General features: G+C 43.0%; 1 protein-coding gene across 1 annotated transcript; it reads right to left on the reverse strand.

The window, feature by feature from the left end:
* Window positions 1-1,838: 1,838 nt before the first annotated feature.
* Window positions 1,839-24,393, reverse strand: LOC130040418 (E3 ubiquitin-protein ligase TRIM38-like). The gene is made up of 7 exons (XM_056132497.1): window positions 24,328-24,393; window positions 22,322-22,751; window positions 9,917-10,012; window positions 8,674-8,904; window positions 5,317-5,339; window positions 5,110-5,222; window positions 1,839-3,537 (listed from the first exon to the last, which is right to left on the reverse strand). Exons 2-7 carry the CDS (start codon window positions 22,718-22,720, stop codon window positions 3,005-3,007), a joined length of 1,395 nt encoding a protein of 464 aa, XP_055988472.1. The 5' UTR covers window positions 22,721-22,751; window positions 24,328-24,393; the 3' UTR covers window positions 1,839-3,004.
* Window positions 24,394-25,929: the final 1,536 nt, after the last annotated feature.

The raw sequence follows: 25,929 nt of genomic DNA on the forward strand, positions 1-25,929 counted from the left end.
CTGTGAGTTACCATGAATGCTCTTGGTCGACATGATGAACTCAGACAGTGTCTCACCCTGTTTGTTCCATTCTAGGCCATGGGTCCCGATGTGAAGTTCTTCAGCTGATCTTCTCGGTCCTATCTTGGCATTAAAATCACCCACAATGATCTTGTAGTAGGTGTGGTCTTCTTTATAGAACTTCTCTAGCTCCATGTAGAATTTCTCGATTTCTCTTTCATCATAATGAGATGTTGGTGTGTAGACAACAAAGATAGAAACTGCAGGCAGTGAGTCACATCTATTCAAATGTAAACGTCCGATTCGGGTTGTTAGGCATTCGAATGAATCAATGCTCTTGGCCAAGTTTGTGTTGACAAGGACACGGACGTCTCCAACACCTCTTTTATCGCATGTTCCGAGGAACAATCTTCTCCAGTGTCGAAAACGGCATGGTGAGATTCATGCCTTCTTGTCTCGGTCAGACCAATCATGTTGTACTTGATCATTCGCGCTTGTACCATCAGGTCCTCGATGGATGCATCTGATGCTAGCGTACGTGCATTGAAAGTACAGACGATCATTTTTGTCTTGCTTCTTTGTGACAGCCTAGTTCGGCCGTGAGATTTTATAGGCCTCTCCTTTCTCATCCTTCTCAGTGCTGCCATGTTGCTGAAGCCTTCAGGGTCAGGTGAATGAGACCAGTTGTAGTTACTGGTTTTGGCATATCGAATACACAACGGATAGCTTGCCAGTCTCTCCGTGCGGGCGGAATACTCTGGGTAGCTTGCCTGTCTTTCCGAGATGGATAGAGGCTTTTGGGGCGACCTCTAATCACCCTTGTAGGTGTTACCATATTTGAACCCTATCAAATATGGTACAACAATTCCGGAAGATGGGTATTTAGTGTCTTTTGATGTGTTGCACGGCCTCAAAGCAGCCGGAAAGCATTTTGGAGTGTGGGGACGGCTGGGTAGTGGAAGTAGTGTCAATAGTGGAAGTCTGCCAGTGGGGTATTTATCTGGGTAGGGTGGGTCTCCTGTGCGCAATTGGATCCCTGTGTGGTTGATGGAAGCAGACAGGGCAGGGTAGGGTGGGGCTCCTGATTAGAATCCCTTTTTCATCTGTGGTTGGTGGGAGCAAGCAGAGAAGCTCTGTCCCTGGGTCCGCCGAGTTTGGAGTCCAAGGTCTCAGAGAGTTCCGCTTATCTTGTTCTGTGGGTCTGCAGTCGTGCGTGAGTTTCGGCCGGAGCTGCCACACAGGTCCGGAAAGCGTCCTCGAGTGTGGCGATGGCTGGGTAGTGGAAGTAGTGTCCAATATATGCATTTTCAATACTTAGGGCTTATTTCTATATAATTTCTGGTAAAGCATCTTTATTATAAAAGCTAATTACTCATCTAGTTAATTACTCATCTAATACAACGGCATTTTTTCACTTGAGTACCTGGTAGAAATTTGGCTTTCTTTCTATAAATTACCTGTACTCCAAGCCATTTTCATTTCTTACTTTGCTGTGCTGATCATTTGTTTCCAAAAGTTGATTTTGTGGGCAGGAGTGATAAGTACAGCAGGTAAGCTGTTTGCCTTCATGCGCCGACCCGGGTTCAATCCCTGGCAACCCACATGGACCCCTAAGCAACTTCAGGAGTAATTCCTAAGTTCAGAGCCAGGAGTAACCTCTGGGCATGGCTGGGTGTGGACCAAAAAGGCAAAAAAAAAAAATGGTTGATTTTGCTCATTTTTAGTAACATAATCCTTTGTTCCTTGAATTATCATTTTTAACCAGCATTTTTTTAAGAATCAGATTCTTTAAGATAGCAATTTTTAAAAAAGTTTTATTATACAGTAGGTAATTGGTTACAGTAATGTTTGACTGATAGTATTGTTGTACAAAGTTAAAGAAAGCGAAATGCTGAGGGTAGGGGATTTCCTCTGAGCAGAGTCCATCTACCCTGAGCCCTGCAGGCCTCCAAGCATGCCTAGGAGAGACAGGTCAGCAGGACACTGGAAGGAGAGATGAGCTAAGGACTATTCATTCTGAGCCTAGTAGAAAGGTGAACCTCTCATACTCCGGGGACCGGAGAACCCAGAGGTGACCATGAGAATGCATTGTGGGGAACAGAAAACAAATGACTCCAGAAAGCTTCCCCCTCCCCATCCTAGGTTCTCTAACCCTGTAAACCAAAATAACAAAATATACATTAATACTGAAAAAAGAGCCTTTGACAATGAGAAGTCGGCCGTGTTATAAAGAGCATGGCCTTATCTTGATTATGATCAATCAGCTTAATGATGTCTTTTTTGACTAAGCAGGAATCTGGAGGGGCTACTCCCCAGATGGATCTGCTAGGTGGAGTACCTCCCTGCTAGACGAGGGTGCTTGTGTGCACTGTGGGGTCCTGCTAGTGTCAGATTCGCACTCTGTTCTGGAAGTCATTCCAGGCCACGCCTGGGGCATAAGCAAGTCAGACCCCACAAGTGCCGAGATGCTGCCCCTGCCCCTGCCTCTGACTTCAACAGTCCTTCCCATTCATGCTCTGTACACTCCAGATTACTCCTAGGACAAAGCTGTGTCCTGGAGAACTATATGTGATGCACATAATGGGACAGAGATTGGTAGAGTGTACGGCAAGTGACCCACCACCTGTACTATCTCTTCTGCCCACTGCTTTCTCCTCTCCAAAGAGTTCAAATGTTCTGAAGCGAAATATAACATAAACCTTCTCATTGCTGGGTTCACTGAACAACTCTTAACATTTGAAGGTCTAAACCTGTTGAAGCAGTTTATGCAGGAGAGGCCATGAGCACTGCCTTGGGGGGTTTTATCTCAGCTCAGGCTTATTGGTGGCCATATTATCAGTCTTCATATAATTTAATTTAATGCAGACGTATGAAGTACCCCAAATCTCATCACTATTCTCTTGATATATAAAAAAGTTAGTAAGGAATATAAGTCAAGTGTTTGTCCCTAAGGATTTACATCAAAATTTCTGTCCTGATAGTCAGTGGAGGGGACTTTGCTTCTTTACCAACATATCCGGGGAGACATGGTCAGAGAAGAAGATGAATAGACCAGAAAAAAGGGCCGGAGAGGGTGAGAGAAGGAAGCCTTGGGGAAGGTGAAGATGTGGGAGCCAGTTTCCATGTTGTAAAAGGAGACAAGTCCGGCCTCATAGTCCACAAAAACCCCTACAACCGAGAGATACTCCTGATGAAGGGAGGTTCGTGGCCAGGTAAGAGCTTGTAAGCCTCTCTCAGCTTGGCATTTTCTGATGGCCCAGAATCCCCAGTCAGGCTGTATTAGAGACTTCATATTAGAGTCTCTCGGTACATTGGCCTGACAAACTCCAAACTCGCACAATTTACTTTCTTCCCCCACATTTACTTCAAAGTAATGTCTTCCTGAGGTGAAGCCTTCACGACCCAGGACAGCAGTTAAGGCAGTAAATCTGCTGGCAGAGTGTGGCTTCTTCTGTGGATGACCACCAATCACCTTTCCCCCATCCTCAGACACAAATAGGTCATCATGAGCTGTTTCTGGATCCAGAGTCACGCTGACTGAGAAAAACATCAACAAACAAATAAAAGGGTAGAGGATATGCTTTTTCTGGACTGAAACCATGTTTTACTGTATATCAAACCAATCTGCGTTCAAGTGCACCTATTTCTGTTGGTGTTATATACAACAGTTACTTCACCCCTTGGGTTTTATTTTTCTCACCTGTACAGTAAAAATGATTGCTATGGGAGCATGATGGCAAACGATATAAAATGTAATGCTGTGCATATATCATAGAGTACAGAGCACAGAAAAATTAATTTTTTTAAATAGTTGGTGGGAATGCATGTTGCTTTTTTCACACCAGTAGCCTGGAAACAGGCTCAAACTCTATTTCCTTCAAAACAAGAGCTGCAGGACAGCAGGCTGCAGGACTAGAAAGTTCTAGTACAGCATTGTTGTAGTACCCAAGAGCCCAGTGTGCCATCACAGGGATAATCATGATACACCTGTGGCAATATGAGATAGCCTCAAGGTAATGATGTTGAGGGCTGGAGTGATAGTACAGCGGATAGGGCATTTGTTTTGCATGCAGCTGACCCGAGTACGATCCTCAGCATCACATATGGTCCCCTGAGTACCACCAGAAGTAATTCCTGAGTGCAGAGCCAGGAGTAACCCCTGTGCATCACCAGGTGTGACCCAAAAAGCAAAAACAAACAAATAAACAAATAAACAAATAAAATAATAAACGTAATGATGTTATACAAGGATACATTCTACAAATGAAATTTTGTACGGGGTGCAGATAGATAATAATCAGGTAAGGAACTGGCCTTACATGCAGACAATTCAATGCTTGGCATCACATTGTTCCCCCCAGTACAATCAGGAAGACATTAAAAACTTCTAATTTTTTTCCAGTGTTCTGTAAATCACGTCTCCAAATAACAGGGCATCGGTGTTCCTCTGGATTTTTACTAATATAATTCATTTTACTCATTCTTTGGAATTTAGGCTCCCACACGCAGTTCTTCATAATGGACCATATGAAATATATTATTTGGTTGTGATTTAGGACAGGGATTCGGGTTTGGGATGGAAACATTCTGAATTTGGTGGTGAGAAGGTGTAACGGTGGTGGGATTGGTGTTAGAATGTTGAATGCAATCACACATTGTGAATGAAGTTATAAAATTAAAAAATGGAAAACAAAAAGTAGTGTGGCGTTCATGCCCAATTCAATCACCTTAATCAATGACTGAATAAATAGCAGTGCTACTACATTATAAAAAAACAAATAATAAATAATAAATGTCACATCAGACATTCTTTTATGAAAATCCACTTGACAGAAAACTGGGAATTATTTCCTTTTCCAAAAAGGCAAATGGGTTGAGGTAATTGTTCTGTACTGATGCAGTACAATGTGGTATATAAGAAACAGGAAGGGTCATCACACATGAACAGAATGCTAGGGTCCTGGCAAAGCACTGGATTAGACGAGGATGAGTGTGACACTCTACTGAAAATAATTAAACACACTGTGTATGTGACCCTGTTAAGGGACTTTGTTTCCTTGTAAAGTCCCTTCCACCCTTACAATTTAGGACATACATTAATTTACCTACCTTGATATCTCTTTAATATTTTCCTCACATCAAAGTAGAGCTCAGAAACATTACACACAGTATGAAGGTCCAAAGAGATGGCCTCTGGAAATTCCAGCTTCACATCAAAACTCCTGAATAAGCAGGACCAGAGATGCCATCAGAGGGACTTACTGTTAGTCTCCATAGACCCACACCCCTGCCCTCCTGTATTCACACCGCACTCACCTGGTCAAGGTTTGTTTCACACCCTGTAGAGAAACAAAGACCAAATGAGACTACAAAAACATCAGTAGTTCCTAGGGCTTGTCACATGGGACTGCTCTCTAAAAACACTCTTCAAGTGAAAGGAAAGTGAACACAGGTTTAGATATGAATGGATTCCTAACACTCCAATTGCATCTCAGTCTCCAAAGCATATTTGCATGGTACCATGTCTAGAATACCTGAATCTTTTATTTTGCTTGTAGAAAATTCTGAAGGTCTTTAGTGTCTGCAATTTCAAGTATGAACTGCTTGGAAAAGAGGGGCAGGAGTGTCCTCAGGGCAGCTCTTGCTTTCATGAACATGATTTTCACCAAGAAACTTCTATATTAGAGTTATATATCCTAAAAGTCCTCAATGCTGAATCCACACTAATCCCTCGCAACTGTTTCAGTATGGGGTTGTAGCAAATATTACATGCCAATAGATGCTGGAATCTCAGTCAAAAAGCTAACTGTTTTATTGGATGAACTAGGATAAACAGTTTCATTCATTTATCTTGCTGCCTGAATCTTTGATGCAGGTGAAGCCCCATTAGAACTCATGGAATAAGGATTTTACAGCCACATTTAGGACAAGATTATCACTGGTTTTGGCTGTCTCCCTTTATCAACTGCCATCCATATGAAACTTTGAGGAAACAATTTGACAGTGTTTTTGAAGCATGAACATGAAATGGACACAAAAAAATGGCAGCAACATTTATACCAGGATTATCAAAAAAACACACTGTTCACATCACTGTCACTGTCCTCCCCTTGTTCATTGATTTGCTCTAGTGGGCCCAGTAACATCTCCATTGTGACATTTGTTACTGTGTTTGGCATATCAAATACGTTACGGGTAGTTTGCCAGCCTTTGTCGTGAGAGCAAGATACTCTTGGTAGCTTGCCGGGCTCTCCAAGAGGGTCGGAGGAATCAAACTTGGGTCGACCATGTTGGCTACATGCAAGGCAATCGCCCTACCTGCTGTGCTATCACCCCAGTCCCACTGTTCACATCAAGGGAACATATTTATTCAACTCCATGAGTACATACTACAAACTTGTGGAGTTCCTAAGAGAAATACAATATTGTGATATCAGAATTAATGGAAATATGTTGTTGTTGTTTGGGGACCATACTTAGCAGTGTTCATGAATTCTTCTGGCCAGTTTTCCAGAATTACTCCTGGTGGAGCTCTAAAACCATACATGATACCAGGATCTAACCCAATTTCTTTACCTGCAAGGTAAACATGCTACCTGCTATACTATCTTTCTGGCCAATGGGCAATTCTAATTAATCTGACAGGTTTTTTTTTGTCAGTCTTTACAAACTTTCTAACAGACTTATTTTTTCTCACAAAATTTGTAAAGACTCTGACTAATGTAATAGAATCAAGTACTGTCAAAAACAAACAAATACTGTCCTCCCGTTGTTCATTGATTTGCTCGAGCAGGCCCAGTAACGTCTCCATTTTTGAGACTTATTGTTACTGTGCTTGGCATATTGAATACGTCACGGGTAGCTTGTCAGGCTTTGCCGTGCAAGCAAGATACTCTTGGTAGCTTGCCGGGCTCTCCTGGCTGGCTGCGCATAAGGCAAATGCCCTACCACTGTGCTATTGCTAAATCCCTACTTCTACAGCAACTAAATTTTGACCAAGAAGCTGAGTACATGATGCGGAATATGAAAAGGCTCTTTAAAAAATGGTATTGGGGGCTGGAGCGATAGCACAGAGGGTGGGGCAATTGCTTTACACGCAGCTGACCAGGGTTTGATTCCCAGCATCGCTTTTGGTCCCCTGAGCACCACCAGGGGTAATTTCAGAGTGGAGAGCCAAGAATAAACCCTGTGCATTGCCAAGTGTGACTCAAAAGGAAAAAAAATGCGTTGGGAAAAACTGCATAACAAAAAGTGAAAAAAGTACCGGGATCCATGTTTTGTTCCTTACCCAATAGTTAATTCAATGTGGATCAAAGCCCTTGAGATGACACTAGAATTCATAACTTGCACTGAGGAAAATACGAGTAGATCACTTCAAGATTTGAAACTCAAAGTTTCAAATGATCAAAGTGTATCATCTCCAAATGATACAATTCCTTGGCAAAGGCAACAAGTATATACAAACATAACTGCATCAAGTTAAGAAATTCTGCATTGCAAAAGAAAAATGGGCTAACAGTGAAAAAAAACCATATGAATGTGAGAAAATATTCAAATCGACCCACCAGATTAAGGATTAATATATGTGATATATAAAGCACTCACCAAGAGCAACAACAAAATATCCCAAAAGCCTATCAAATTTGGGGAGAGGAAAAGATATATATAGTGAGAGAGGAAATCAACAGACACATCTCTGAAGAAAACAGATGGAAGGCCAAAAGACACACAAAAAAAATGTTTTTTCCTTATCTGGGAAATTCAAGTCATGACAATAATGAAATATTATCTCACAGCAGTGAGAATAGCATATATCAAAAAAACTGAAAACACTGTGTTGGAGGGAATGAAGTGAACAAGGAATTCTCATCCACTTCTGGTAGAAATGCTTTCACCTTAGGCTAAACAGTACAGAGATTTTTCAGAAAAGTAAGAATAGAGCTTCCTTTTGAAGAAACCATTCCATTTCTTGATATGTACCTTTTAGACACTAAAACATTTATTCCAAAGGACATATGCACAGAATTATTTTGCATAATTTAACAAGACCTAGGATGGAATCAACCCAGTTGTCCAATGACAGAGGAGTGGATAATAAAGGTATGACCTACTTAAACAATGTAATGCTATGTAGCTGCAAGGAATAGTGAAAGCAAGCAATTTGCTGCAAGTTGGATCAAACTGAAGGATATCATATCAAGTGAAGTACGTCAGAAGAAGCACAAATACTGGATGGTCTCACTTATCTGTGGTATATAGACTAAAAGGACACAGGAATGAAAGGTAAAGGAGGGGAGGAAATACCTAGACTATACTTAACATGGTATCATGGTATGGGAAGAACAGGGAAGGAAAGAATGAAGGCAGATGTAAGAAATGGCAGGTGGGTGGTAAATGGGCAGGAGCCAGATGCATTGAACATGTAGGAAAGGAATAGGTATATGAATATATCTAGACCCTAGAGCTAATAACACTGTACCATAAAATATAAATTCAATAATTGAACTTCCAAAATGTCCTTGTCAAGGCAGCAAAATGGGAGTTGGTGGGAACCTGGAGACACTGATGAAGAGAAGTGAACAATGGTGGTGGGATTGGTGACAAAACATTGTATTCCTGGAACTCAATTATGAACAACATTACAAATCACGGTAGCTTAATAATATATATTACCTCCATCAAATTCTGGACTGTGCCCTGACATTTCTTCTCAAGTTCCTGGATTTGGTTTTTCAGTTCCTGGCTTTGTTTTTCCACCTTGTCTTCACCTTCCTGCAGTTGCCTCAGAGTCTGCTCCTCCTCTTCCCCCAGCCTCCGTAGAAAATGGTTCTCCTCATTGTGTAGAAAGCTACGGAGATTCTCAAATTCAGACTGGATTTTTTGTCTCTGAAGCTTGACCTTCTCCTAAACACAAAAAGTTTAAAAATGCAAACCAAGTGTTGATTTTTAAGTGAAGAAATGAGCAAAATAAGATCTGTAAACTCAACTGATTACTATTCAGACTCAATGAGAAAGGAAACGCTGACTGCATGGAAGAAAGGGAGTATATTAAGTTCAGTGAAGGAAATAAAGAGGAAAATGATAAAATTGGTATCTGAGCAGATAGACAGTACAGCAGGCAGGGTGCTTGTCTTTTATGCAGCCACCTGGATTCAACCCCAGGAGCCAGTACAATTCCCTAAGCTGCTAAAAGAGTGATCTCTCAGCAGAGAACCATGAGTGTGTCCTGAGCACCTACAGTTGTAGCCCCCAAAAGCAGGAAAAACAGTTAATATTAATCCTCTATAGAAGACCCAAGTAAAATTCGTAGAGGCAGAATAGATAGTATTGTTGCCAACAATTAGGAGAAAGGATCAGTGAGGACTTAGTGCATGCTTACAGAGTTCCAGTTTGAAGTATTAAAGAATTTCAGCACTCGGATAGTGGGAAGGGTTTCTGAACCATAGAAATACATAGTGCCAAGAAACTGTACACCAAAAATGATGAACATGGAAACTTTTGTCCTATGCCTATTTGAACCAACACTCAACCAAAGGAAGCTTGCTGGGCTACTGTGACATGACATTTCCATGAAGCATTCAAAATGAAAATTGTCTTATATTATCTGATCCTCAGTCATGACCAGAAGGCAGACATTTAAATGCGGAAGCAGCCAAGGTGATGGAAAATAAAGGATCAGGAAAGGTAAAGGACTTGATTATGGTACTAGACCTATTATCATATGCTTGTGAAGTATAGCAAGAGAACTAGAAATGGAAGTATAAGTGTTTTGAAAAAAACAAATTTTAGTTTTTCTCTAGGCTTCATCGATTTGGTCTGGTTGAGGGACAATAATCAATTATTCTGTATATGTCCACTCATCTCCAAAACTGATCTAGTTGATAAACAGGTTGACCAATCACTTTAGTTTTCTTACCTCCCATTCTGTCCTCTGTTTTCTTAGGAACAACTTCAGGTTGTTGCATAGGGACTCATCTTCTCTCAATTTTGTCACTGCTTTCTGTAGCTTTTCCTGAAAAATATTAAGAAAGTACACATATTTTTCAACTTTTTGCTAAGTGTTCAATGTGAATTCTAGTACTATAGGACATTCAATACTCTTCAAGTTGCAGTAACTTTGAATGATTGTTGAGTCTGTATACTTATAAAGGAAGCTATTTGATCGCAGAAAATTTGATTTATATTTAATATCAGTTTTTGGTTTCATTATTACATGTGCAAAGGAATTAAGTTGTTATTCCAGGGACTATTAAAAGGTAGATATGTGTAGGGTAATTACAAGAATGTCTTCTGCGAATTACAGTAGATTAGAACCACAGCAGTCTTTCCAGAGAAATATTGCCACACAACTAGATCAAAAGTATTATAGAATAATCGCTGACACACAGATAACTAAGAGAAGATAACTGGAAATTCATGACACTTTCTGTTATGGTGCTGAAAGGGAAAAAGCAGGAAGCCAAAAGCAGAAACAACCCATGCAGGAGGATGGCTGCTGACCCTTTAGAAGATGCAACTGTGAAATCATAGGAGAATAATTTAGATTCTAAAATAAAAATATTGCTTTTTAAGAGATTCTTGCTTTCATGAAAGCAATTTTAATGGGAACAGGATTTAATATGTTCACTTGATCACTTGATCACTTGACATCCAGTTACACATCGATTTGCTTGAGTGGCTGCCAGTTTCTTCTCCATTCATCTCTGTCTCATGCTAGTGTAGCCCAATGGCGTCTGCTCACTCTGGGAACACAAGAAGCCTCAAACCAGTCAATCAGTCTCTGGACATAAAAGTCTGACCATCTTGAAGGTGGGCGGCCACGCAATATTTTGATGTCCAGTGGAATCCAGTCCATATGTCTCTAGTCCAGCGGTCATCTCCAAATTATGTGTCCAGCCCATCTGATTTTCAACACCTTGGCAAATGAGACAGCATCCCTGATTCTTGATTGCCAACAGAGGTCGGAACTCAAGATTCATTCTCTTATTTGAGTGAAGTGATACTCCAAGCATTGCTCTTTTGATTCCTTTTTGGAAGACCTGAATAGTGTTCTCATCCTGTTTTCGTAGGGCCCAGGACTCTAAGGTGTATGTTAATGCAAAAAGAACAGTGGAATCAAAGAGATGTGCCCAGAACTGAAGGTTCTTTTTCCTCATAGCTCTTTCTTCAATGCTCTTAAATGTGTTCCAAGCTGCTCTCTTCCTCCTGTGCAAGTCAGGTGCTAGGTCATTCGTCATATTGACTTCTCAACCGAGGTAGAGATAACTGTTGCATTTGGAGATTTTTATTCAATTGAGAGCAAATGGAAAATCAGAAATGAGGCTGTTTCTCATAAACATTGTCTTTGTCGATTCAGCTGCAGTCGGAGTTTTGCACACTCACAGTCGACTTTGGTTAGCATTTGTGCCACTTGGCTAATGTTTGGTGCTATTAGAATGATGTCGTCAGTGAAAAGGAGATGGTATAGTGGCCGACCTTCTCTCTTCCCTCCCATTTCTTCCCATTCCAGTTGTCACATGTTTGGTGCTATTAGAATGATGTCATCAGTGAAAAGGAGGTGGTATAGTGGCCGACCTTCTCTCTTCACTCCCATTTCTTCCCATTCCAGTTGTCATATGAAATTCTCGAGTTTGGCACTGAAGAGTTTCGGTGAAATGGTATCAACCTGCCATATACCAACCTTGACATGGATGATCACTTCCTTGTAGAATGGTAAGATCCTGGTAGTGAATCCGTAATACAGCTCATGGAGGATCCTGATGTATTGAGTTTGAACGACCTGTTTGGCTAGGGCTTCAATGACAGCTTCAGTCTCAACAGAATCAAAGGCCTTCTTTAAATCAATGAACCTTAGACAGAGTGGCATCTTGAACTCCCAAGAAACCTCAATGAGCTTGGTTATTGTGTGGATATGGTCGATCGTGCTGAATCGTTTTCAGAACCAAGCTTGCTTGCATGATTGTCCTTCATCTAGTGTTCTGCCAATCCTATTTAGTATGAGTCGAGTTAAAGCTTGTAGACGACAGACAACAGGCAGATTGGGCAATAGTTGCCAATGTTGTGGATGTCTCCCTTCTTGTACAGTAGTCCATTCCTGCTGGTTTTCCATTGGGACCTTGCATTCAGACAGGTAGTGTGTGAAGAGCCAAGCCAGTGTATTGATGAGCACTGATGGCAGATTCTTCAGGTTTAAGGTCTGACCTTGTCTCGGTCGGGTGCTGTTAGCTTCTTTACTGACAAAATGGCGTGTCGGATTTCGGAAGCGAAAACGTTGGAAACAACATATCCATCCTGTGGAATTTGGTATGTGGGCAGGTGGGCATCCCTATCAAAGAGATCCAAGGAGAAGTCTTGGATAATCTCCATTGCCCTTCTGGAAGCTGTGATAGATCCATCAGGACATCGGAGGGTAGTCATCTTGGTCTTTTAGTTGGTGAAGGACTGGAAAGTGTAGTGAATGCTTTTCCTGGCTTCTGCCGCATCTGCTAGCACTGCTGCTCTTCTCTCTTTGAAGCCTTCTTCATCGCTTCTCAGCACTGCTTTGTAAGCTCGGATTTTTGCTTGCTGTTGCCTGAGGCTTTAGCCAAGCCTCTTTGGTTAATGAGTGCAAGAGTTTTTGAATGCAGGCGTCTTTTTGTGACTATCTTTCTCTCTCAGGGTTCCTCCCTCTGTCATGGAGGTGCTGAGCCAGTCAACTATAGTCTTCCTCGATGTTGTAAATGATGGCATCTTCCCATGTTTGCAGAATACGGACAAAGAGCTCCCAGTTGGTGGTCTTTACAGGAGTTTTCTTCTTAAACTTTGCAGCACTTTCTCCCTGCTCAATGAAGTCAAATTTTGCACAAAGGAGAGGGTGGTCCAAACCCATTTGGAATTTTGGGACAACAGTGACATCGGTCAAGCAAAACCGTTGATTGAATATGATATGGTCAAATTCATTGTGGAACTGTCCACCTGGAGACTCCCATGTCTAACGTCTAAATTCAGTCTTCTGGAACTGTGAGTTACCATGGATGGTCTTGGTCAACAAGATGAACTCAGTCTCTCACCCTGTTCATTCCATTCTAAGCCATGGGTCCTAATGTGGACTTCTTCGGCTCATCTTCTCAGTCCTATCTTGGCATTAAAATAACCGAAAATGATCTTGTATAAGGTGTAGTCTTGTTTATTGACCTTCTCCAGCTCAATGTAGAACTTCTCAATTTCTCCTTCATCATAATTGGATGTTGGTGAGTATACAATAAAGATAGAAAATGTCAACAGTGAGCCACATCTATTCAAGTGTAATTGTCCAATTCAGGTTTTTAGGTATTTATGGCCAAGTTCGTGTTGACAAGACACTGACACCTCCAACGCCTCTTATGTCGCATGAGCCGAGGAACAGTTCTTCTTCAGGGTCAAAGACGGTGCGATGTGATTGATGCCTTCTCATCTCAGTCATACCAATGATGTCGTACTTGATCTTCTGCACTTGCACCGTCAGGTCTTTGATAGATGCATCTGATGCCAGTATACGTGCATTGAAAATACAGACACTCATTTTTGCCCTTCTTCATTTTAGCTGCTTAGTTTGGCCTTGAGATTTTATCAGCCTCTCCTTCCTCATCCTTCTTAATGCTGCCATATTGGTGGCTTTTTCAGGGTCAGCAGTATGAAACCCTTTGTATTTACTGGTTTTAGCATATGGAATACGCCACAGATAGCTTTCAGATTCTGCTGTGTGGGGGGGACACTCTCGGTAGCTTTTCAGGCTCACCGAGAGGGATAAAGGCTTTTAGTGTGGCCTTTAATCGCCCTTACAGGTGTTCCCATGGTTCAAACCATATTTGAACCCCATCAAATATGGTGCGGTAATCTTGGAGTAGACTAAAAAATTTTTAACATGTCCTGTGAGTTCTCATTATCCTGTAGCTGAAAGAAATGGTCCTAGAAACTTGTCAGCAATGGATTGTTGCCCTTGCATGAACCCAATGCTATTCTATGTTTCACATACATCATTATCATTAAAACAGTAAGAATTTCAAGAATAAGGTTTGGGCAGGGAGATGAAGCTCTTATTTATTCCACTTTATGAAATCATATCTATTATCCACATAGACAGATGGGGAAAATCAAGTCATAAAGACAGAGAAGAAATTTCTTCCCAACTTGCTAGCGTCAGAACTAATTGATTTATCCAGGCTGACTCCTTGGGATCCAGTCACTGTCTATGTCATTACTTTTAGTAGTATGTGGTGGAATTTCTTTTAATGGGAGTAGCCCATTTACAGTTCTTAAGTATTTTTCTTGCTCCATGGAGTTGCTGGTGGGTCTCTCCTCTGCGTATTGGGTGTCTGTAGGACATGTACTGAGAAAGGATGCAGAACCATCACATAAGAACACCTATCCTTTTGGGAATAAAAACACAGTGCCCCACACCAGAGACCTTTTCATCAAGTGTAAAAAAGGCACAGAAGGAATGAGGCAGCAGAATCATATCTACTTCTCTCCTTTACCACAAAAACAGGCATCATTTCTTAGATGCTACTGAGTGATGTGTTCATGACTTTAAAGATGAAAACCATCCCTTAACTTCACCCTGCACAGCAATCATTTGGAATTTTTTTTATTTCTCTTCTTGAATATTTTTTGTTGTTGTTGTTTTTTGGGTAACAATTGGTGATGCTCAGGGGTTACGCCTGGCTCTGCACTCAGGAATCAGTCCTGGTGGTGCTTGGAGGACCATATGGGATGCTGGGAATTGAACACGGGTTGACCACATGTATGGCAAATGCCCTGCTGTGTCCTATTGCTCCAGCCCCCTTCTTCTTGCATCTTGATAGAAACTTCCATTTCACTCATTATAAAGGAATAAACTCAGTCTTACTATAGACATTTCCTTTGTTTTTGTCAGAGACAGAATGATCTCCTTATTTCAACATAGTCCTCCACCAAAAATGAAAATCCCTCAGTAGTTCGTTGACTGGAACCTCAGCAGATGTTGAGAGCATAAATTCCATTCTCATGTCATCACTCTCCATCATTGTTCTTTCTCCCCACACCCCAGCCTTGGCATAGGCAATTCACTTCATATGCATTTATGCTAATGTAGTTCCCCTGTCCAGGACACCATCTCCATTCCCATGTTTGCACATACAGCCAATTTTTTTTTATGTATCAGTACTGCTATTTATTTAGTGACTGAGTAGGCTGTAGAACTTCTCTAGCTCCATGTAGAACTTCTCGATTTCTCTTTCATCATAATGAGATGTTGGTGCATAGACAACGAAGATAGAAACTGCAGGCAGTGAGCCACATCTATTCAAATGTAAACGTCCGATTCGGGTTGTTAGGCATTCGAATGAATCAATGCTCTTGGCCAAGTTTGTGTTGACAAGGACACCGACGCCTCCAACACCTCTTTTATCGCATGTTCCGAGGAACAATTCTTCTCCAGTGTCGAAAACGGCATGGTGAGATTCGTGTCTTCTTGTCTCGGTCAGACCAATGATGTCGTACTTGATCATTCGCGCTTGTACCATCAGGTCCTCGATGGATGCATCTGATGCTAGCGTACGTGGATTGAAAGTACAGACGATCATTTTTGTCTTCCTTCGTTGTGGCAGCCTAGGTCGGCCTTGAGATTTTGTCGGCCTCTCCTTTCTCATCCTTCTCAGTGCTGCCATGTCGGTGAAGCCTTCAGGGTCAGGTGAATGAGACCAGTTGTAGTTACTGGTTTTGGCATATCGAATACACAGCGGATAGCTGTGTATAAAGAAGACCACACCTTCTATAAAGAAGACCACACCTTCTATAAAGAAGACCACACCTTCTACAAGATCATTGTGGGTGATTTTAATGCCAAGATAGGACCGAGAAGATCAGCTGAAGAACTTCACATCGGAACCCATGGCCTAGAATGGAACGAACAGGGTGAGAGACTGTCTGAGTTCATCATGTCGACCAAGACCATTCATGGTAACTCACAGTTCCAGAAGGCAGAATCTAAACGATGGACATGGGAGTCTCCCGGTGGACGATTCCACAACGAAATAGACCACATCATATTCAATCGACGGTTTTGCCTGACTGATGTCGCTGTTGTCCTAAAATTTCGAACGGGATCGGACCACCGTCTCCTTCGTGCAAAATTCTACTTCACAGAGCGGGGAGAAAGGGCTGCAAAGTTCAAAAAGAGAACTCCCAGAACGAACACCAACTGGGAACTCTTTGGTACTATTGCGGCAACATGGGAAGATGCCATTGTTGACAACATTGACGAGGAATACGATCGACTGGTTCAGCACCTCCATGAATGTGCGAGGAATGCCAAGAAAGAGATAGCCACAAAAAGTCGCCTATCTTCAAAAACTCTTGAGCTAATTCGCCAGCGTGGTTTGGCGCATGCCTCAGGCAACCGCAAGCTAACGTCCGAGCTTGCAAAGCAGTGCAGAGATACGATCAAGGGAGACCTCAAAGAGAGAAGAGCAGAAGTACTGGTAGATGCGGCAGAAGCCGGGAAAAGTATTCGTAAGGCCTGCCTGTCCTTCGCCAACTATAAGACCAAGATGACTGCCCTCCGACGTCCTGATGGATCCATCACATCCTCCAGAACGGCAATGGAGAAGATTATCCATGACTTCTACTCAAATCTCTTCGATAGCCATGTCCACTTGCCGACATACCAAATTCCACAGGATGGGTATGTTGTTCCCAACGTTCTCCCTTCCGAAATCCGACACGCCATTTCGTCAGTAAAGAAGCAAACAGCACCCGGCCCAGACAAGGTCAGACCTGAACACCTGAAGAACCTGCCGTCAGTACTCATCAATACACTGGCTCGGCTCTTCACTCGCTACCTGTCTGAATGCAAGGTTCCGTCCCAACGGAAAACCAGCAGGACCGTACTACTGTTCAAGAAGGGAGACATCCATGACATTGGCAACTATCGCCCGATCTGCCTATTGTCTGTCATCTACAAGTTGTTCACTCGAGTCATCCTGAATAGGATTGGCAGAACACTAGATGAAGGACAACCATGTGAGCAAGCAGGGTTCCGCAAAGGATTCAGCACCATCGACCATATCCACACGATAACCAAACTCATTGAGGTTTCTCGGGAGTTCAAGATGCCGCTCTGCTTAACGTTCATTGATTTAAAGAAGGCCATTGATTCTGTTGAGACGGAAGCGGTCATTGAAGCCCTAGACAATCAGGGCATTCAAGCCCAATACATCAGGATCCTCCGTGAGCTGTATTGCGGATTCACTACCAGGATCTCACCATTCTACAAAGAAGTGATCGTTGATGTGAAGAGAGGGGTGCGGCAGGGTGATACCATTTCACCAAAACTCTTCAGTGCCACCCTCGAGAACATCATGCGACGACTGGAATGGGAAGGAATGGGAGTGAAGATAGATGGTCGGCAACTACACCACCTCCGCTTTGCTGATGACATTGTTTTAATAACACCAAACATCAGCCAAGCGGCACAAATGCTGGCCAAGTTTGACCGTGAGTGTGGAAAGGTAGGACTACAGCTGAATCTTACGAAGACAATGTTTATAAGAAACAGCCTTGTTCCTGACGCCCCATTCGCTCTCAATGGAACGACCATCTCCGAATGCAACAGCTATGTGTACCTAGGTCGAGAGGTCAACATGACAAATGACCTGGCACCCGAGCTGCGCAGGAGGAAGAGAGCGGCTTGGAACGCCTTCAAGAACGTCGAAGAAATAGCTAAGAGGACGAAGAACCTCCGGCTCCGGGCACATCTCTTTGATTCCACTGTTCTTCCTGCATTAACATATGCCTCAGAGACCTGGGCCCTACACAAACAAGATGAGAACGCTATTCAGGTCTCCCAAAGAAGAATAGAAAGAGCTATGCTTGGAATATCACGTTTCACTCAAATGAGAGAACGAATCCGGAGTTCTGACATCCGTCGACGATCAAGGATCAGGGACGCTGTCTCATTTGCCAAGGTGTCGAAAATCAGATGGGCTGGTCACGTAATGAGATTTAAAGACGACCGTTGGACTAGAGCTGTTACTGATTGGATTCCACGGGATGTCAAGAGACCGCGTGGCCGCCCACCTACCAGATGGTCAGACTTCTTTGTCAAGGTCATGAACGATCGGTTTTAGGCCCTCCATGTTCCCGGAGCGAAGAGATGCCATTGGGCTACACTAGCACGCGACAGGGACAAATGGAGACGTTACTGGCGCCCGCTCGAGCAAATCGACGACTAACGGGAAGTTAAGTGATTAAGTGATTAAGTGAGTAGGCTGATTGAATTGGGCATGAACTCCATTTACTTTTTATTCATTTATTATAATTTTATTTATTGAATCACCATGAGAGCAGTTACAAAGCTCTCAAGTTTAAGTCTCAGTCGTACACTGAAACACCCGTACCTTCACCAGTGCTCAATCTCCACCACCAAAAAACCCAGTATAACCTCATCACACACCCTGCCCCTTCCTGTGGTGCAGATGATTTTCCACATTAGTCTCTATAATTTGATTACATTCAATATTTCAACATCAGACCCACCATTATTATTTGGGATTTTACTCCAACACTCAGATCTTCTGAAAAAGCGACAGTAGACAATTTGTTTTCTATTGGTGTTTATGAATAAAATATGATGTCTTGCAGCTGCAGTAGTGACCGTACAATTTTGAAATTCCCAAAATTTTAGCAATTAAATCTGGAGGGATTTCTGCCAAAAGCTGCTAGTTTCCAAGATTTGTTCCTGAGTCTCTTGAATCCTGGCCGTTAAGCAGCTTGATCAGGAGCCAGAAAGGCCATTTGTGGGTGGAAACTCAGGGTTTCGTTGGGGTGGGGAGGAAAGGACCAGCTCCACCCCCATCCCATGAGGCCCCACGTGTCCCGTCCCTGAAGGCCCAAATCTGACTGTCCAATGGCCTCTGGAGGATAGCGGCCACCGATCCAACAAGGGGGAACAGGCAATGGGACAGCACCATTTCCCCCCTGGGGTGGCCTGGCGACAGTAACCTACTGTGGGATCCGGACACATTTTTGCCAAAAGCCCCTGGGTTTCAAGATTTGTTTCTGAATCTCTGGGATCATGGTCATTAAGCAGCTTGATCAGGATCCAGAGAGGCCATTCATGAGCGGCGACTCAGGGTCTCATTGAAGTGGGGAGGAAAGGGCAGGCTCCACCCCCATTCTGTGTGGCTCCACGTGTCTCGTCACTGAGGGACCAAACCTTACTGTCCAATGGCCTCTGGAAGATGGTTCCCCAAGCCGCCAAGGGGGATCAGACTGAGCAACAACACCCTTTCCCACACCGGGTGGGTGGTCTGGTGATGGTAACCCATTGTGGCGACCAGACGCATCTCTGTCAAAAGCCATTGGGTTTTGAGATTAGTTTCTTAGTCTCTGGGATCATGGTCATTAAGCAGTTGGATCAGGAACCAGAGGGCCTTCCCTCCAATTTTATAGCTGAGCCAGAGGTGGTTTGTGAGTGTTTCTCCCATATACCTAACTTTTGGCCTTTTACTTTCTTGGTAAACTTTTCCCCAAGCTTTTGGGGTCTGGTCAAAAGTACAGCAGCAATTTTGGGGTATCTGGAAGACTGAAGGCCCCATCAGGCTGCTGATGCAGTTGCCTCACAGGTAAAGTATAACCTGCTAGTGGTACCATACGCCATACAGTCAACATTTTTTAGCCCATCAAGAATTTGAAGAGACTTCGGGAAACTTCCTCAAATATTACCCACACCAATTCCCCAATCACCTCCAGAGAAAATCACAAGGAATTTTCTTCAGCTTTTTTATTTACCTGTAGGGTAGAAAAACTGTGGGATAGAAACATCAGTGTTTCTCTTCTCCCTGGTTTTATATTCTGTCACATGATCTAACACATTGCATTTTCTCAACTTATGTACATGGTCTGAGGTCATAAATACACAGCTGTGGGTCTGTACACATTAAAATCTAGGGAAGAATTTCGTCATAGTAAGTTCATTGACAAGTCTGACTTCCCAATGAGAATTAGAATGAACAATCAGGCACTGAAGCAGCAGAGATGGATCCTTAACTATGTTTAGCTAATGACATACTGAAAGCACTGTTTACCAAATATAATCATGGACCTCAAACTGAAAAGCTCAGTTCTCAGGGTGTCACACAAGAGCAGGTGGTTGAGTGTAGGATGGCATTGCTTTGTCCTTCCTCCCTTGCCACAAGGAACTCAGGTTTATTACAGTGCTCTTGAGGCACTCCCATTCCATTGTGTTTATCTGTAAACCCTTCCCTATGCTTTTCTCCCCAACCAGTTAAATCAGCTTTTTACCCTAATCAGACTATGTTAACTTGTAAGATCATATTCCTCAGAAATCTATGATTTTACATCACGACCACGACCACCCTGTTGTTCGTCGATTGCCTCGAGCAGGTGCCAGTAACGTCTTCTTCGTCCTAGCCCTGAGATTTTTTTTTTTTAAAGTGCCATATTCAAGGCTTTTTCAGGGTTAGGAGAATGAGACCCATCATAGTTACTGGTATTTGGCATATTATTTTACATGTATTTTATTTTATTTATTTTACATTATTTTACATATATGATTTTACATGTCTGAGTGAAATTTTGCCTTTCTCCTCTCCGTATGTCTTATGAATAGTTTACTTTAAAGTAATGCCCTTTTTGTATAGATACAGAAAGACAGTTAATATTATGCTTTTGAAACTTAGGATTTAATTGGCCTTGAATATTATTCACTCCCGCAGAGTCTTCTGCCCCCATGCCAGGCTATCCTCGCCAGGGTCCCTTGGAGCAGAGTGGGTTGAGTTTCCCTTCTGGCCCCGAGCAGAGCCCTGGCAGCTGAAGACCTCCAGAACCAGCCACCCCCATGCTGATACACTCTCCACACACATAAATGTATCAGCAGAGAAACAGAGGCATATGGGTCCCGGGTTTGAGATCTCTAACCCGGCTCGGATTGGTGATGAGCCTCCTCCACCGAGATCCTCCATCTTCCAGTAGGCAGGGGGTCACACTCACCAACTGCCCCCTGATGCCGTGTAATCCCATCAATGGCCAAGACCCAGAGACTATAAAACTCAGCTCCCAGAAGCAAGTGGCCGCATTTGCGACCGTGCGACATCTTATTGACTCATGCTTACTTTGGACAATCTGGCAGGCTACCGAATGTAACCTGTCAACATGGCAGAGTCTGGTAAACTCCCTGTGTGTACACAATATGCCAAATACCAGTAACAATGATGGGTCTCATTCTCCTAAAATGAAAGAGCCTTGAATATGGCACTTTTTAAAATCTCAGGGCTAAGGCGAAAGAAACGTTACTGGTGCCTGCTCAAGACAATCGACGAACAACAGGATGAGCGTGATCATGATTACTCACTCCGGGACATCTGCTTTCTTGACTTAAGCCTCAGTTGCCCTTAGTTCCTACCACCCCCAAAGCAGGGTCCTGACAAGAGAATGAATGGACCCAGGGCAAGCGGTGAGCTCCCTTGGCATCAAAATGGAACGGACCAAAGTGCCACAATTCTTAACTATAAAGTAAGAGCTTGATCATAGACAAATGCTGTCATGAAAGAAAAATAACAATGAGGCTAGGACTCTGCTAGGGATAGGAAAGAATATCTGGCCTGAGCACTGTAGTCTGAGATCGAGATGGCCCTAGGAGAGCAATTCTATAAGCTTAAGGTATTTCTTATTGTATCCATACAAAATGATTTATATTATGAATGCTTATATGTTAGTTGGACAAGAAGAGGAGAAACACATCCATGGGATTCCACTCTTGGGTGGTCGTCCTGCTGAGAAGGTATCCGTCCTAGAAGAAGTACCCCCTGAGGAGAGAACTTTACCCATATTGATTGTGACCACACCTATGCGTAATTGTTACCCCAACAACTCATGCTTTGGGATTTATCTAGACTGTTAGAGTGGGAAAGGGAATCAGGATCCAGACTCCAGAAGGAGAAGGAGAAAGGGGATCAAGATTCAGATTCCAGAGTCAGAAGGAAGATGAAGGGGCATCGAGGAGGAGAATAAAGTATCATGGGGGAGAAAGAAGCAGAAGGGAGACAGAGGAGAGAAACAGGAGTGGATGATGAGAGGATTGAAATAAATTGCAACTAAGAACAACGAGCCTGGCGCTCAGTCCTTCCTCGCCTGCCCATCACCATCACTTCCCTGGAGTGGGGGAAACGGCGTGAGACTAACGAATGCGGAAGCCAGAGAGATAGAGCTGCCACCGTCTTTTTGTGTTTACACATCTGGTGCTCCAGAGTGCTGTCTTTTTTGAGTTTACACAGTTGAGAAGCCCTCTGACACACACGCTTACCTTGTAGTCTTCACAGACGTGGTTAGCAAGAACCAAGACATGTCCTTTGTGCTGCGGTTTTCGTTCACAGCACAAACAGATGAGCTGGTCATCATCTTCACAGAAGAGGTGAAGCTTCTCTTCATGTTCCTCACACAACTTTTCACAGTTCTTGATAGTTTCAATGATGCTTTTCAGCTTCTTGTTGGGTCGAAGATTCTCTATTTGACATGGTTGCATACACAGAGCACAGATAGCTATCCCCTTTGCTGGTCGGTCAACTTGATGGTTCTCATTGTTGCCCATTACGCACGCATAGCAGAAGCTGTGACCACAGTCAAGAACCACTGGATCAGACATCAGCTGCTGGCAGTTGGAGCAGGTGGCTTCCTCCCTGAGTTTCTTGATAACTGAGGCCATGATTTCTCGTTGAAATGTTCCAATATTTGACCTGTTAGCAGAGATGAAAGAGATAGAATTTTCTAAGTAATAACTGAAGACCTTCCTGAACATCAGTCCCTTTTCACACCTAAAGTTTTATTTAAGAAAGAAAGAAGTAAAGAAAGAAAGAAAGATAGAAAGAAAGAAAAGGAGGGAGGGAGGGAAAGAGAAAGATAGAGAGCGAAAGGGAGAGAGAGAAAAAAAGAAAATGAAATTGAAAAGATATGTAACATAGCTGCGTGTGGAAAATTATTTCCATTATCACGCATGGTATTTTTATATAAAAATAGTAGTAAATAAAATTGAAATTTATTTGCTCATAACAATTAGTCAAATTTCAGTTGTTTGATGACTTCATGTGGTTGAGTCTGTATAATAGCCCAAGTAAAGAATACTACTATATTGAATTATCTTAATAGTCATTATTGAAAGTGAATAAGAAAACAACAGAGTCTATCTCACAAAACTTACAGCAAGAGAGAGAAATCAGTAAAGAAATATGCAGCTGCTTACTCCATAAATTTCAAAGACTAACAGTACAGGAATTACTTCATGTCAATACCGAGTGACACATAATTCAATAAAATGGTCTCTCGAAAGTTCAAATAAATGAACTCAAACTCAGAGAGTTGGTATAACCCGCCATGTTAAGAGTGGAGAGTCAGCAGCAGAGGCTAAGTGTATGTGTACTTTGGGTTGCTAGATCACCTAGTGTTCATCAGGAACATCACAGCTTGGTACAGGGAAGAGAGTCCAGGGTCAAAAGAATAAGCCATCCCCCTGGCATCTGCTGAGAGAGCCTGCCCCTGTTCCTCATTCCGACTTACAAGAGTGATGTGAGGAGATGGTGGAGGCGGGTGGAAATTTAGGGACTGACATTCCTTTGCACTGTCATTGTGTGGCATTGAAAACAAGAGAGTTCAAAGGATACCATAATAGCACAGCGGTAGGGCATGCTATTTGCCTTGCACGCAGTCAGCCCAGCCAAGCTGGGTTCGATTCCTCCACCCCTCTCAGAGAGCCCAGCAAGTTAATGAGAGTATCTCGCCCACACGGCAAAGCCTGGCAAACTCCCTGTGACATATTCTATGTGCCAAAAACAGTAACAACAAGTCTCAAAATGGAGACGTTACTGGGCCTGCTCGAGCAAAATCGATGTACAAAGGGAGGACAGTGCTTGATGAAATGATGAGTCATACTGAATACTGGAGAAAATATTGTTGAGTCTTCCTTACTAAATTATTTTCAGAAGGGAGACATTATACCTCTTCTGCCAAATATTTTCTGTTTCTAGAAAGGAGCCCTCCTCCTCTGAGTCCCCAGGGTGCTTGTCCTGGGATTTCACTTGCCTCATATCCTGGTCATCTAAGTTATGACAAGGAGTGTGTGAAAAAAAAAGTGAACAAAAAGAGAGCAAGAAACCAAAGTTCTGACCATGTTCAGATTTGGAGATTCTCCTCAGAACAACCATGAGCACCCTGCCCCCACTTCCTCCTCTCTCTGTCACACACACTTCAGCGTCCCTCCATGGAGAAAACCTTGACTTGAATATTCCCAGAACTCCAGAGAACCCAGCTGACACTCACTTGTTCGTTGACAGTCCCTTCTGCCTTTGCCACTTCCTCAGACTCTAACAGGAATTTGACTCTCACAGGATTCAACTCACAAATGAAACTACTGTTAAGTGTGGGACCAGAGTTTTGCAATTTCCTGTGTTTGTGCTCTGAGATTATCAGAAATGAAAGTAATCTGACCCACAAAAAAAAATTTAAAAAGACACCTAAATAAATCCCTTTCTATTTTATTAGTGTGGAGATAAGACAAGGAAAATAGAAACTTCTTTTTTGGTCCCAAGCACAGAATCTACAATCAAGTAACCTTCACATGATATTCACAGTCTCTGACTTGTGATTTTCTGCACTTGTTGCCATGTACCACTGAAATCCATGAAACTTGGCAACACTTCTTTGTTCACCCGAGTCACATGTTTTTTTAACAGTTTATGAGGGGTGGGGAGATGTGTGTAACAGTGGCCTGTGAACACAGATTCACACTGGACTCTGTCTGTCGGCTTCTCTGTCTCCTACCTCCTCAATATTCCTCTGCAGGGACTCAGATCTTCAGAGCAGCCTGGATAGCCCAGGAGCTGAAAATGGACCAGCAAGGAGTATTGTTGGCTTGGAGTACCACGAGCCTCTGCTCTGAGCGATGGGGGGAGGCTCTCTGGTAAAGGGGAGGGGGAAGCATTTGGCAACTCAGTTGCTGCATCTGAATGAAGCAAAATAGGAGCCAAAACAGCTGATAGCCAGGAGGGCACCTTCTTGGACATAGTTGACCTGGGTTCAATCCCCAGCATCCCATATGGTCCCTGAGCACTGCCAGAACCATCTCTCAGTTAAGAGCCAGGAGTAAATCCTGAGTATCTCCCTGAGTAACCCAAAAGAAGAAGAAGAATAGCAAAAGAGACCAAAGTCCTGATTCTACTCAACTGAGTCATGATTTACTGGGAACAAAGAAAACCTTAGACTTCCTCACAAGCAAATCTTTTTGTATAGATGACCTCTGATATCAGAGTATACAGTTCACACTTTCAAAATAAATATACAGTTGACCAACAGTGCAGAGAAGGAGGCAGAGGAACAGGGTTTCATTCTGAGCACTGTCTGAGCTGTACCTGCTGCAAGCGATAAACAGGAGAAGATGGTGGAGGGCTGTCCAGGGCACTGACTCACAGGAGAATCTCAGAGTGAAGCCCATCATAGTCTGGCTCGGGTGCAGGTCAGACTGAAGAAAAATGAGATAAAAAGCTCCTCTGTTCCCACTGTAGTGAGAAGTTCCCCCAGCTCTGCATCCCCATGACTGCACACAGATATCCTACAACTGTGCCTTTCTTGACCATCATATACTGACATATCCTGGGGTGGCAGACCCACATAATACAGGATACATGACACCCCCCTACAACAACCAGTTCACAGAGGAGGTCTTCTTGCCTGGTCAGGTGATGCCTCCTTGTACAGAGGAGTCACGTGGGCTGACACATCCCAAATTAGTTCCATGATAAAGGACAGAAAACATGGCTACATTGGGGTCAATCACAGTCCATTGTGGTGTATTGCAAATGGCCCCAATACAGCTGGAAGTAGCCTCTTGGCACCCTCAGGTATGATCCAGAAAAACATAGAAGC

The sequence above is a fragment of the Sorex fumeus genome, unplaced genomic scaffold (assembly GCF_029834395.1).
Source record: "Sorex fumeus unplaced genomic scaffold, SorFum_2.1 ptg000094l, whole genome shotgun sequence".
NCBI lineage: Eukaryota > Metazoa > Chordata > Mammalia > Eulipotyphla > Soricidae > Sorex > Sorex fumeus.